Source organism: Lepidochelys kempii, chromosome 7 (assembly GCF_965140285.1).
Source record: "Lepidochelys kempii isolate rLepKem1 chromosome 7, rLepKem1.hap1, whole genome shotgun sequence".
Taxonomy (NCBI): Eukaryota; Metazoa; Chordata; order Testudines; family Cheloniidae; genus Lepidochelys; species Lepidochelys kempii.
Window position 1 is genome coordinate 84,442,161 of NC_136386.1, and position 13,782 is coordinate 84,455,942.

General features: G+C 44.8%; 1 protein-coding gene across 1 annotated transcript; it reads left to right on the forward strand.

Moving 5' to 3' along the window:
• Positions 1-2,904: 2,904 nt before the first annotated feature.
• LOC140915342 (steroidogenic acute regulatory protein, mitochondrial) lies at positions 2,905-13,782 on the forward strand. The gene is made up of 7 exons (XM_073354926.2): positions 2,905-2,968; positions 5,049-5,171; positions 6,531-6,676; positions 7,596-7,754; positions 10,442-10,626; positions 11,649-11,742; positions 13,681-13,782. The coding sequence occupies exons 1-7, from the start codon at positions 2,905-2,907 to the stop codon at positions 13,780-13,782; spliced, it is 873 nt and encodes a 290-aa protein (XP_073211027.2).

The window sequence follows — 13,782 nt, forward strand, 5'->3', positions numbered from 1 at the left end:
ATCGATATGCTTGGACTTTGCTTCTCTACAAAAGAAAAAGGACACTAAACTTTCTAAACTACTACATGCCACAAGAGACTACAGCAATGGTTCCCTCAACCCACCCAGCAATATTGTTAACCTATCCAACTATACTCTCAGCCCAGCAGAAGCAGCTGTCCTATCTCGCGGCCTCTCCTTCTGCCCCTCCACCCCCACGAACATGTTACAGTTCTGTGGTGACCTGGAATCCTATTTTCGACATCTCCGACTCAAGGAATATTTCCAACATACCTCTGAACAACATACTAATCCACAGAGACCTCCCTACCAACACAACAAAAAGAAGGACTCTAGGTGGACTCCTCCTGAAGGTCGAAACAGCAGACTGGACTTCTACATAGAGTGCTTCCACCGACGTGCATGGGCTGAAATTGTGGAAAAGCAGCATCAATTGTCCCATAACCTCAGCCGTGCAGAACACAATGCAATCCACAGCCTCAGAAACAACTCTGACATCATAATCAAAAAGGCTAACAAAGGAGGTGCTGTTGTCATCATGAATAGGTCGGAATATGAACAAGAGGCTGCTCGGCAGCTCTCCAACACCACTTTCTACAAGGCATTACCCTCTGATCCCACTGAGAGTTACCAAAAGCAACTACAGCATTTGCTCAAGAAACTCCCTGAAAAAGCACAAGATCAAATCTGCACAGACACACTCCTGGAACCCTGACCTGGGATATTCTATCTACTACCCGAGATCCATAAACCTGGAAATCCTGGGCACCCGATCATCTCAGGCATTGGCACCCTGACAGCAGGATTGTCTGGCTATGTAGACTCCCTCCTCAGGCCCTACGCTACCAGCACTCCCAGCTACCTTCGAGACACCACTGACTTCCTGAGGAAACTACAATCCATCGGTGATCTTCCTGATAACACCATCCTGGCCACTATGGATGTAGAAGCCCTCTACACCAACATTCCACACAAAGATGGACTACAAGCCGTCAAGAACACTATCCCTGATAATGTCACGGCTAACCTGGTTGCTGAACTTTGTGACTTTGTCCTTACCCATAACTATTTTACATTTGGGGACAATGTATACCTTCAGATCAGCGGCACTGCTATGGGTACCCGCATGGCTCCACAGTATGCCAACATTTTTATGGCTGATTTAGAACAACACTTCCTCAGCTCTAGTCCCCTAACGCCCCTACTCTACTTGCGCTATATTGATGACATCTTCATCATCTGGACCCATGGAAAAGAAGCCCTTGAGGAATTCCACCATGACTTCAACAATTTCCATCCCACCAACAACCTCAGCCTGGTCCAGTCCACACAAGAGATCCACTTCCTGGACACTACAGTGCTAATAAACGATGGTCACATAAACACCACCCTATACCGGAAACCTACTGACCGCTATTCCTACCTACATGCCTCCAGCTTTCACCCTGACCACACCACACGATCCATCGTCTACAGCCAAGCTCTGCGATACAACTGCATTTGCTCCAACCCCTCAGACAGAGACAGACACCTACAAGATCTCTATCAAGCATTCTTACAACTACAATACCCACCTGCGGAAGTGAAGAAACAGATTGATAGAGCCAGAAGAGTTCCCAGAAGTCACCTACTACAGGACAGGCCTAACAAAGAAAATAACAGAACGCCACTAGCCGTCACCTTCAGCCCCCAACTAAAACCCCTCCAACGCATTATTAAGGATCTACAACCTATCCTGAAGGATGACCCAACGCTTTCACAAAACTTGGGAGACAGGCCAGTCCTTGCCTACAGACAGCCCCCCAACCTGAAGCAAATACTCACCAGCAACCACATACCACACAACAGAACCACTAACCCAGGAACCTATCCTTGCAACAAAGCCCGTTGCCACCTGTGCCCACATATCTATTCAGGGGACACTATCACAGGGCCTAATAACATCAGCCACACTATCAGAGGCTCGTTCACCTGCACATCCACCAATGTGATATATGCCATCATGTGCCAGCAATGCCCCTCTGCCATGTACATTGGTCAAACTGGACAGTCTCTACGTAAAAGAGTAAATGGACACAAATCAGATGTCAAGAATTATAACATTCATAAACCAGTCGGAGAACACTTCAATCTCTCTGGTCACGCGATTACAGACATGAAAGTCGCTATTTTACAACAAAAAAACTTCAAATCCAGACTCCAGCGAGAAACTGCTGAATTGGAATTCATTTGCAAATTGGATACAATTAACTTAGGCTTGAATAGAGACTGGGAGTGGCTTAGTCATTATGCAAGGTAGCCTATTCCCTTGTTTTTTCCTACCTCCTCCCCCCAGACGTTCTTGTTAAACCCTGGATTTGTGCTGGAAATGGCCCACCTTGATTATCATACACATTGTAAGGCGAGTGATCACTTTACATAAGCTATTACCAGCAGGAGAGTAGGGTGGGAGGAGGTATTTTTTCATGCTTTGCGTGTATATAATAAGATCTTCTACACTTTCTACAGTATGCATCCGATGAAGTGAGCTGTAGCTCACGAAAGCTTATGCTCAAATAAATTGGTTAGTTTCTAAGGTGCCACAAGTACTCCTTAGTACACTAAGTAACACGGCTGTTACGCTGAAACCTGTCAGTAATGAGTCTGACTGCCCAAAACCAAGGGAAAGTGCTGACTGTAAAATGCTGAAACAAACAAAAGCAGTGATTTCTCATTACTGTGGGTGCCTCTCTCCAGCCCCTCCCTCTGGTTGCCTTGTCCTTGGATGCTCCTCATTCCCAGCTGCTTTCTAGAAGCATGGTCCATATCATCAGGTGTTGTCCTTCAAAATCACTATAAAGGCATGATTTAGTGCCATTGTCAGCTTTTACACTGAATACAAGAGGCAGCAGACACCTCCACACCATGTTGTCAGCAACTTTCAAACTGTGCTGTGGGATCTCACATGAGCACCTCCGAAAGATGACTGGTAAGCAGAACTCTCCTTGGTCTATAAAGCAGAGCATACAATATACTGTAAATATATTCCTCCATGTAGTGTCAACCATAGAAAAGTGTTGTCCTCTGAATAACTGGTGTGATTCTACAGGACAACCACAATAAATCGCTATGTCCTATACAGTGGACGCTCTCAGTCGCACAGAAAATAGCATCAGTCACCACTCTATAGATAAAATATATATGTATATATTTATATAGACATATAATCAGACAGACACATTTATAAACAAGCTGACATGTATATGGTGCATATATTCCTATTTTGCTATATCATGTTTAGGAAGGGTCAGATTTTAATCTGTAAATGCTGCTAATTGTTCTTTCCCTTTATGCAAAAAAAATAGCATAAAAATGGGATCATTAATAATCAACATATATAGGGAGGGAAAGTTGAAAACACATGGAACCAAATCCTGAGACCATTTATATCAGCTGAGGATCTGAACCATAGGATACGTTGCACTGGTAGACAACAGGTACCTTCTTTGCTAGCAGACCTAACAACAAATCATTACATATTCTCATGGTCAAAAATTATGACTTGGTTCCTGAATTTATTATATTCAGAATAAACAACATTATTAGTATCTTGGAGAGGAACAGTAGTTCCTGCTAGTGCAAAAATATCAACTTAGAAATATCTGGAAATAAACATTGGCATCCACTGAAATTTATCATCAAAAATCAAATCCTTCCAAACCAGATTATTGATGCCAGGGAACAATTCATTGTGATGCCCATGAATCAGATTTCCCCCAACATAGTGTTTCTTGCTGCACTGTTCTGCAGAGAGACCCTGTTCTATGATACAGGGATCCTTTTTGCTGCAGTCAAGTGCAGTGTATTACAGTAGGATGCAGGGGGAGGGTGTGTTTTGAAGCAGATATTACTGATTTATCACAGAGGTGCAGAACTGCAGTGAGACAGGGCTACAATGATGTGCAGCAGCTCAGTGAAATATGATGCAACATCCTGGGATTAAAAAAATGTACTGTGCTCAACATTTTAACTGTGGCTTTCATTAATTTATGTTTTAGACAGGAAAATGTTAGAGAAAACTGAAAAAGGCAAACTCCCCTCATTCCTCCACTGGAATGTTTTTGACACCCAAGGTCAAATGGAAGTCACGGACTTGATGCAGGAATTACTGGACGAGTTTCTAAGGCCTGTGTTATTCAGGAGGCAAGATTAGATTATCTTAATGGCCTTAAATTCTATACCTCTGTACATCTGATTCTTTTCTGCAAGCTACCAGCAGTGTGATGTCATTAGAAATTTTCACCATACTGCTTAAGTGTCCCTCATTTTGTGGGATGATACTCATTTTAATCCCCAAATTACCTGCATTCCACACAAATTTGATGTCCCCTTACCTTTATTATTGAAAACTGTTTACATTAAACTAAAAGTATAATGAATACTGATGTTATAAAAAGACCATTTACCCTGATGGAAGCAATCCCACAGCATTTGAAGTTTCCTCTCTGAATATTTGGTTCATGCTCCTTATTTTGGGCCATCATCACAAAGTTGGCTTTGACAGTTCATGAGGCCAACACACACCTTACTGAGAGGAGTCCTGCTAGATCGGATTGAAAAATCGGAACATTTCTCATGAAAATTTTCCTGTAAACTTTATCCCTGTTTGCATGAAAAATTTTGAAACTCACCACTTTTCTGCCAGGTAAAGATGCCTTTTTTACTGAAAAAATTTGAAACTTTTTGGTCATCTCTACAGTTCCAGGCAATTTTCTGGCAGTTCACCAGATTCTTCCCTCTCCAGACAGTTGATTGCTACTCTACCATGGCTGGAAAAACCACCTGTTATGAGGCAAGAGGTTTCTTTAATTTTATTTTCCAACTAAAACAAACTAATGCGTAAGGCAGTGAAATGCCTTGCCCAAAAGCCATCCACGGTCATCCAGTGAGCGAGTGAATCTAATTAGTATTCTCTTTGCTCTCAGACCTTTGCCCCAATCTCCAGGCCAATGTGCCCCCTTACTGAATATGATACATTTTAGCAGCTGTCTATGTTTGTCCCCCTGTAGGTTTGAAGAGAATGGCTCTCTCAGCTATTGGGCATGACATAAGAGGACTCATGTCAAAAGGATCTCACTGCCTGTCTTCTACAGTTCCTGATTATATTCAGAGGATAATGTGGGAGGACCCTGGTAAGAGTTCTGTTTATCACAGATGCTTGAATGTTGCATGTCCTAAGAAATCTCCCATAGGTGGTTCCTCCTGCAGCTGGCACAGCCTGTATGTGCTTCCTGCAAACCCCTGGATGGATGGATGTGTATTAAGACTGCCCTGAATGTGACTGATCTATAACCAGAGATAGTGCTATACTGCAGAGAACACAGAATTAATGTTATTCTCACCATATGAGAGGTCTCAATACCTTGAATAATTCATAACCATCTCAGTATTGGCTAGCGGCCAGACTTTTGTCTAACCAATGGTATATTCATCCTGAGACTTGTAAGAGAGACCAAATGAACTCGTCACAAAATGAAATCCAAAAAGACTTGTAGCAAAGGTTGAGTCCAGTCAACAGTGTTTTGTAATATCTAAACAGTGTTTTTAGGCCCATCTAATAATTACCCAAAGATTTGCAGATGGGAACTACCTGTCCTGTTCTTTTGAACCATTCATTGGAGAGGCAATGTGGTATATGGAACACTACTAAATAGTTCCCATCTGCATTCAGTTTCTATCACATTACTGGTGGGAACTAGTTTTAAGTGCAATTTTTAAAAAATACTTTTCAGCAAGTCAGCTCATAGCTAGTAAGTGCCTCCTGCAAATGGTTTTGATTTTATCCAGTTGTGCCCCATCTCTATTGACCAATACAACCATGGTCACTGAAGATGTTTTTATACATCGCACTTAAAAACAGTTTCGTATAATGGTAAAAACTGATGTAGATGCAGGTGCCTATATGTCAACACTGGGCTTTTGAGAGCCGTTGTCCAAGTGAGGCTGTTGTAGACAAGGCTTTTCATTTTGTTTTATATATGTGGCTTGATTTCAGGAAAATTTTGTTATAGTGTGGTGCAATGATGCTACCTCAAGTGTTTGGGCCAATCAGCATATTGGTGATAGTTTATTTGGATATTAATGCTATTGCTTAAAAAGTCACCTGTTTAAATGGTTTTCTACTTTAAAGATATTTTATTCTGCAGTTGCGATGTCATGACCATGACTCATAGCCTTCTGACATCAACAATGGGAAAACTGACTTAAATGGCTAGCTGGCAATGGGATGTTGCTCTGTACGTTATATTGGAGAGGGCCCCCCAAGCAAAGATGTTCAGGTCTGGACTTCTCCAAAGTCAGAGACGATTCAGATCTATCTTCTTATAGGGTTGGGCCTGAGCTGAGAGGCCCATCAGTGCACACTGTAATTCCACACACAACTCATAAAACAGCAGATCTATTGTGTATCCTTATCAAAGGCCAGAGTATATAGGCAAAGTAGGGAGGCTTTTGAACATATATGAACAAGTACTTTGCGCTTGCTCCTGTAGCTGTGGATCAAGAACATGGCTCTGATGTTAACTCCAGCTGGTTTTCAAACATGGAGCTTTCCTATGTGAATCAAGGAGAAGCCACCCTGCGTGGAGCTTTAGGGATACTGCAAAGGCAAGATGGCTGGCAGACAGAAACCTACCAGGTACAGTCTTTGCACTTGTTGCCTTTGTTACTCTAGTAGTCCAAAAAAGTTTCATGCTGAGAAAATCTTGGGGGATACGGAAGGGCTAGATGGAATTTATCACTTCCTCTTATTATTGTTAATAACGATCTCTAGCAATGCCCTCCCCCATAGAGCCCCTTTCAAGATTAAAGGGCCAGTGTCAAAACAGCAACGGCAAAATGTCTATCACATTTCCACCTGCCTGTGCATGGAAAGGACTATGGGTGAATTAGTTTGAGAGGCTAGAGGGCTGTGTGTGTGTGAGAGAGAGAGAGGGTGACTGCCAGGGCATATGGTATGAGTGAAGATACAGAAAAGCAGGTAGATAACAGGAGGGCTTACAGGAAACTATTCTACATTATGGTCAATGTAAAAGGAAACAGGTGCAACTTCTAACAGACAATTGGCTAAGCACACGCACGAATACATTAAACAAATAGACAAGATGAAAAGGCTTTGAGGGGAAGTCAGTCAATCATAGTCCCCGAGAAAGTTCAGAATGTTTATGCTACAAAATTAACAGACACCAACTCATGTCTGTGTTCTGGTTTTTGTTATTTATGTGCTTATATATTAAGACCTTTAGAAGGATAGTTTCCTTTAGCTAGAAAGGAAACAGCAAGCACAGAATGTACCTCTGGTGGTGAATATTTTATAAATAAATAGTAGTGACATGATTTAAAGATAATGACTTTCATCTATAAAACAAATGGTGATGAAAAAGGACCAAAATCATTTATTAGAAAGGTCCATTATGTCAGTGAATGAGTCAGTGCCAATCTGTGCATGACCTGGCAGGGAGTGCGGGCAGGCTAACTGATATAGGCCTGGGTCCTGATTCTAGCACACCTACATCATTGTGATTAGGATTACCCTGCCATGTGTTCTTTCATCCCAGGGAAAAGGAGAGTTGGTGCTGAGTACAGTTCTTCCTAGGCTTGGCAAAGTCTTCCGAATGGAGGCGGTGCTGGGCGTTCCAGTGGACCAGCTATACTATGAACTGTTTGAGAAGCTGGAGCAAATGCCTGAGTGGAATCCTACCCTTAGTCGAGTAAAGGTAAATGGAGAGATGGGTCTGGGGATTCTACAGCCTCCAGTTTCTCGTCTGCTACTGCTTTGCCTGCTCACAAATCTCTCCCAAAGCCTCCTGCAGTTATTTATTTACATTTATATAAATGCTCTCAGGACCCTTGACAGAACTTGAAAAAAAACCACAGCCAAAATAAACACCCAAATATAGCTAAAGTGCAGCAGTGTCCTTCAGCATAACCCTCCAGCAGCAAACCAGGCAACTCAGGAGCTCAAATCCCCTCTTCCCGCTAAGTAATTCCCCATTTATGACCGCTTCCCACCCACACTCCCCTCCATTTCCAGTGCCTGGATAAAGAGCTGAACTTTGCAGCATGGCCTGAAGGTCAGCAGGCTGGGGTTATTTCAGGCCAAGGGGAAGGGTGAATTCTAATGCCATGGGGCCATTGTCAAGAATACCCTGCCAGCAGTCCCTTTGTGTATTGTATATGCCAGTGGGGCTTCAGCTCCAGCTCCTCTGCTGATCTCCGCTGTGACAGTATGTCACAGGGAAAGAGGTGGTCTCTCCGATAGGTAGGACCTAAGCCATTTAGGGCTTTGTAGGTCAAAACCAAACTCTTCAGACCTTACTTAAAAATTCACAATCAGCCAATACTGATAGTGGAGATCCAATAGAATATACTTGTGATAAGAGTCTCCACCTACGGGCTAGACCTAGGCTCACAGGAACCTATATAGGATCTTAGAAGAGAGAACTGTATTGAATGTCAATGCCATTCCCTGAAAGTGCAGGATATAATCCCAGACAACATTGCACAGAAGGACTCAGGCTATTTAGAAGAGGTAGAGCCTATTACATACAACTATTGCACCTTGCTGAGAACATGGACCTCAAACTAAATGCAGTAAAAGAGCAGGTGTTAAAGTGGGGCATGGAGTTCTGATACACTAGCATATATTTTAAGATTTACTTGAGAGTGAGAGCGCGGGAGGGCTTTTTGTTTTGGATACTATATTCATCAAGAAAGAGGAAGTAAAACAATTTCCTTGGGCACCTTGATTGTAGGAAACTTATATTGATCATTGTCAAATATATTAGTGACTGGTCCAGGAGACCAAAGATGGAACTCAGAACAGGGCTGTCATCCTCTCATTGTTTGATCAGCTGTTAGATATTTGCACAGGGTCACAGCAAACAGTAAACTGGAAGAGTTTAATTTTTATACAGAAACAAGCTGCTGCCTTTATGCCCCCATGCAGACATCAGTGTGCAGAGTTTCTTTATAAGACCATCAAGTAAAGTGACCATTAACTAATGCACAGATAATGCTAATTAACTGAGTGAAATGAATGTATGTGCTGAGTCATTTAATGAAGTCCATGTAAATCACAAAGTTCACAAGTCAGAGATGTACAGCGGAAACCTATTGGAATGCTGACAGCCACTTGGATAATTAAACTGATTGTACAAAGTTCTTTGAAAGGGTCTTCAACAATAAAATAGAGAAACACACCTCCTCTCCCCACCCCAAGCACAATAGAGGGTTGGGTTCTTAATAGGAGGTCAAGTACCTAATCAGAAGTAAAAGAAATAACTAGTCAGAGCAGAAACAGCCTTTTCCCATTGGCTAACAGACTGCAGATCTGACCATTCCTACCCTGGGGTGTTTTCCCAGAAATGTTCTGTTCTTCTCAGGACCCAAGCCTGCTAGTAATGCTGCTGCACTGCAGTGGGGGGCACAGCACTGGGAGTAGATTTTGAGTGCATTGCATCTTAGAATTAAGTCTCTCTAGTTTGTTTTGATTTGGCCTCTAATTCCTGCTCTCCTGAGTTTAGTAACTTGCTAGTCAGAGATCAACATTACCTCTGCTGCATTATACCGCAGGGCACATCCCTGGCTAGCTTCTACACAGGCTAGTGGAGTCACACGGTATTTTCTAATCAGTACATTCTGTCTCTTTCAGCTTAGCTTCCACACTAGTATTAGAAACACTCCCCACCCCTTTAAAGGAAGTAATCGTATTAGAGAAGTACCTAACCCATAAACTATTGCTAGCTAATAACATTTCTTCTTAGGTCAACAGGACTAACTACTTCTTACAGCTTATCACTCCTAATATTGGTTAACCCAAGTTCCTAGGGGCAAATCCCCCTCATACTGTACTGGGAGGATTATTTAATTATCCGCAGCTGGTCAAGCTCTCCCACCCTGCCAGTCCCTGCACTTAGCGCTTGCAGCTGTGATCTTTCCTCTGCTGAGGAAGATAGGGTTAACCCCAACCCTGCCAAGTCTTGGTACAGGTTGATACTTTCCCAATCATGCATTAAGCCTATATATTCAAGGAAGGAACAAGGTTCTAAATGGGGCATGAAGTCCAGCCTTTGCTCCTGTAGATATGCCTTGATCATAGCAGCTTTGGAAAAAGATGGGGAGGGATGGTTAGAACATTCCACCTCTACTACTCAAAGACGTACCAAGAATACATTTAAAGGTGGGTTTCCACAGCTGTGGAAAGGTGCTAGCAAGGAGAACAGGCATTTGTTTTGCAAAACCATTAGTGCCTTTAAGGGAACAAAATGGCCAGTTGGTTCATGGACTGTTGTCACCCCCTATGCTTGTTTGGAAGGGGACCAGGTTTTCCAGACTGTTTGGTTGTTACAGTTTCCCACCCAATAGTTTCTATTCAGTTCTTTGGTTTGTGTCCTTGCTAAAGATCCTTCAAAGAATTGGGAAGGACACCCTGTTGACTCATGAGATCACTGCTCAGCGCCCTGGAAACCTCATTGGCCAAAGGGACTTTGTCAGTGTACGGCACTGCTGGAAGAAGGAGACAACTGTGTATCTGGTTGGCACTGCAACCCACTCCGAGTTCATGCCCGTGCAAAAGGGGCAAGTCAGGTGAAGGCTCTGAATGTTAACAGGAATCTGTGCATGCATTATTTTAGCATGTGTGTTGTGCACTCAAGAGGTACATCTTCCCTATAGGGGTGTGTGTGTGTGTGTGTGTGTGAGAGAGAGATCACGAATACACAATTTCGGTGGAATACAAATATGTTCAGCACAACACACATCTAGGGCCACACAGAAACCACTCTTCTGAACAGTTAGCACCTAGCAACTGCAAGGCAGGTAAGGCATTAAATAATTGAGCTTTTAAATTTTATTTTTAACAAGGCACCGTTACAAGTGAAGATCCCAGCCCTCTTTTGGGCCCATCACAAACCCAGTGCACAGATAGACACCAGTATTCATCTCTAATCAGGAGATCTGAAACAGAATAAGGTTCAGCTCAGGAATGTGTTATCTTGGTAGAAGGGGCAGGACTGGAACGGTAGGGTCTGATGCAGATTAGGCCTTAGGTGCATTAGATGGGCTGTATAGAGTGCTCTACCTGGTTTCTAGCCTACATCGCTGGTATACTCCATTATTTTCATGAGCTTTAAATCCACTTACAAAGTATGGGCCTGACCCTACAATAACATCTGTACAGGCATTCCCATGTGGCCACGCAGCGACACATTAGCTGCAGGGGTCTGCCTGCACAGAGGTCATGGAAGGACTGGGCCTAGGAATCTAAAATGAAATGTGACTAGTGAGGTGATGCCTATTAAGATGAGAGCTGATACCTGTACAGTTCAATGGCTAGTCAAACTTCTTTCCCCAGGAAGAACTACCCATCCATGGCATTATTATCAGACCTCAATACATGTACTTTTAATCTATTTGTATTTAATTAATGCACAATTGGCTCAGTCCAGTAAGAAGGGATGTCATGGAGAGCTTGTAAGCAGGTTTCAATGTAAGCAGATGTGTTAATCCAAACCTGAGATGGCTAGAGCTACTTTAGTGTCCAAGTCAGAAGGTTCAGTTGGTCTCCCTTCAGAAAGAAGCTAAATTCCTTTTTCTCCCCCAACTGCCAGGGCTGAGTCTGGGTTGAGCTGCATTGTTCTGCAACCATTGGAAGGTGACCAATGTCAGACTCGCTTCACCTGGCTCCTGAGCATGGACCTCAAGGCAAGTTCATGCTGCCTTGCTAGGATATATGACCACTTTGCTATTGCCACAAGTCGCCACATGCCACCTGTGGGAGGGAGACGTGCAGTATAAGGAGGACTGAAAGGCAATGATCCTTTCTGGGAGCTGGGGAATGGATTGCTGTAAAATAATAGCCAGGCACTGACTTTGCGCTCCTTAGCATGGTTTGTCATCACATTAATACTGGTAGCTAGCCAAGCTGTATATACTCTCAGGAGCCCCCAGGATGGGTGCATGCTCTTTTCCTTTGCTTCAGGGAAGGAATGCACAGTGCAAGCTGACACAGTACTCCTGGGGGAATTCTGCACCACTGCACATGTGCAAAATGTATGTTCCCTGCAGATTTCTTTGCTTCCCCACAGAAAAATGACTTTCTGACAGGGAACCAAAGGGAAGCCACAAGAGCAGTCTTGCAACCTTCCCCAGCAGTATGTTTCAGGTGCCCAGGGCAGCCAGCGGAGAGGTAAATCACTGTGGAGCACAGAGTGGGACTGAGGAAGACCCAGCTGGTGGCTCCTACTCTGCACTGGGCTCAGCTGCTTGTCCCAGCTAGGCTGGGGAGGACAGGACTTGTTCTTCCCCTGTATGGCATCCGGGGCTGGGTCAGACCCTCCCACAGCTGTAGGAAGCTCTGCAAACTCCCCACCCCCGACCATGCTTCCTGCACCCATCACTCCTTAGGTGCAGGGGGCCAGGGGCTCACTGTACAGGGAGCTGCTCCCACATCCGCCCAATCTCTGTGCATCCAGACCCCCTTATAGCCAGACCCTCCTGCACCCAGAGCTTCACCCCCCTGCACCCAGAGCCCCACTCCCCCCGCACCTCCCCAATCAGCCACTCATACCCAGATCCCCACCTTCCTGAGCCCCAACCTGCTACACCTGAATTTCCCCACCCCACTGAGCCCCACTCCCCCAGCATCTCGACCCCCTCACTGAGTCCCCCCCGCCCAGGCCCCCCTGCTGAGCTCTATTCCCCCCCCACATAACCCCACCGCTGAGCCCCAAACACCTTCACCCAGACCCCCCTGCAGAGTCCCATTATCATTGCACTCAGAACCCCGCAACAAGCCCCTGTGCATCCAGATCCACCCTGCACCCAGATCCCCCACTGAGCTGTCCACACCCAGCTTCTCCCACACAGAACTCTCTCAACCCACACCTGGATCCCCCCACACTAAGCTCCTCCACACTTGGATCCTACCTTGCTGAGCCTGCCTGCCAGCACACACCTGGTGCACCTGGCACGGAGAGGGCAGAGGCAGGGGTGTTTCTGGGGCAGGCCTGGTCCTTGCACTGTGTCAGGGTCAGGTGTAATCTCATTGCTGAGTACGTTTCCCCGGGGGGAGAGAGGGGGAAGGAGCTGCACAGTGATCTCCTGATCTCCCACCTCTGTGCAGCCAGTGGCCTGTGCTCCCCAATGCCATGCTGGAGCCTCCAGTGTTTTGCAGAATTTTAACATATTGTGTGCAGAATTTTTATTTTTTTGCCCGAGTTGTGCCGTGTGGGCAGGATTCACCCCTGTGCTGACACTGGGACAGGAACTGAGAGGAGGCATCTTACACCTCCATTGTTCAGATTAGCTCGAATTGCCAGGCCTTAGGATAACCTCAGGTCTCTGTCCTTGTCTCCTCTAGTCCAACCTAGTATGACCCCTGACCCCAGGACTACTGCAGTGGGTGTACAAAGCTGACACAGCCAGTCTGTACCTGCAAAGTGTCCCCCTCCCTCTAATCCACATATCCCCCACTCTGGGGACATTCCCCAGAAGAGACTCCAGGCTGCCAGACTCCAGAATTTGCACCTACATGGATGGAGTCACTCCAGCCACTCTCTCCAAAACTGAGCTGAGGCTGGCAAATTCGTTGCACTGAAATCTTCAGCCCTGTTTATTTAAAGATGTTTTGTTTTTTTTAAGGGATGGATCCCCAAGTCCATTATCAACCGTGTCATACCTCAGTCTCAAGTGGACTTTATCAGACACCTACGCCGGCACCTTTCCACCACAGCACACCCCTAA

Bases quoted from the DNA above. Each gene is read 5' to 3' on its own strand.
- LOC140915342 (XM_073354926.2), top strand. From the start codon at position 2,905: ATGTTGTCAGCAACTTTCAAACTGTGCTGTGGGATCTCACATGAGCAC. The intron at 2,969-5,048 runs GTAAGCAGAACT...GTCCCCCTGTAG, and splicing joins GCACCTCCGAAAGATGACTG to GTTTGAAGAGAATGGCTCTC. The intron at 6,677-7,595 runs GTACAGTCTTTG...CTTTCATCCCAG, and splicing joins GGCAGACAGAAACCTACCAG to GGAAAAGGAGAGTTGGTGCT.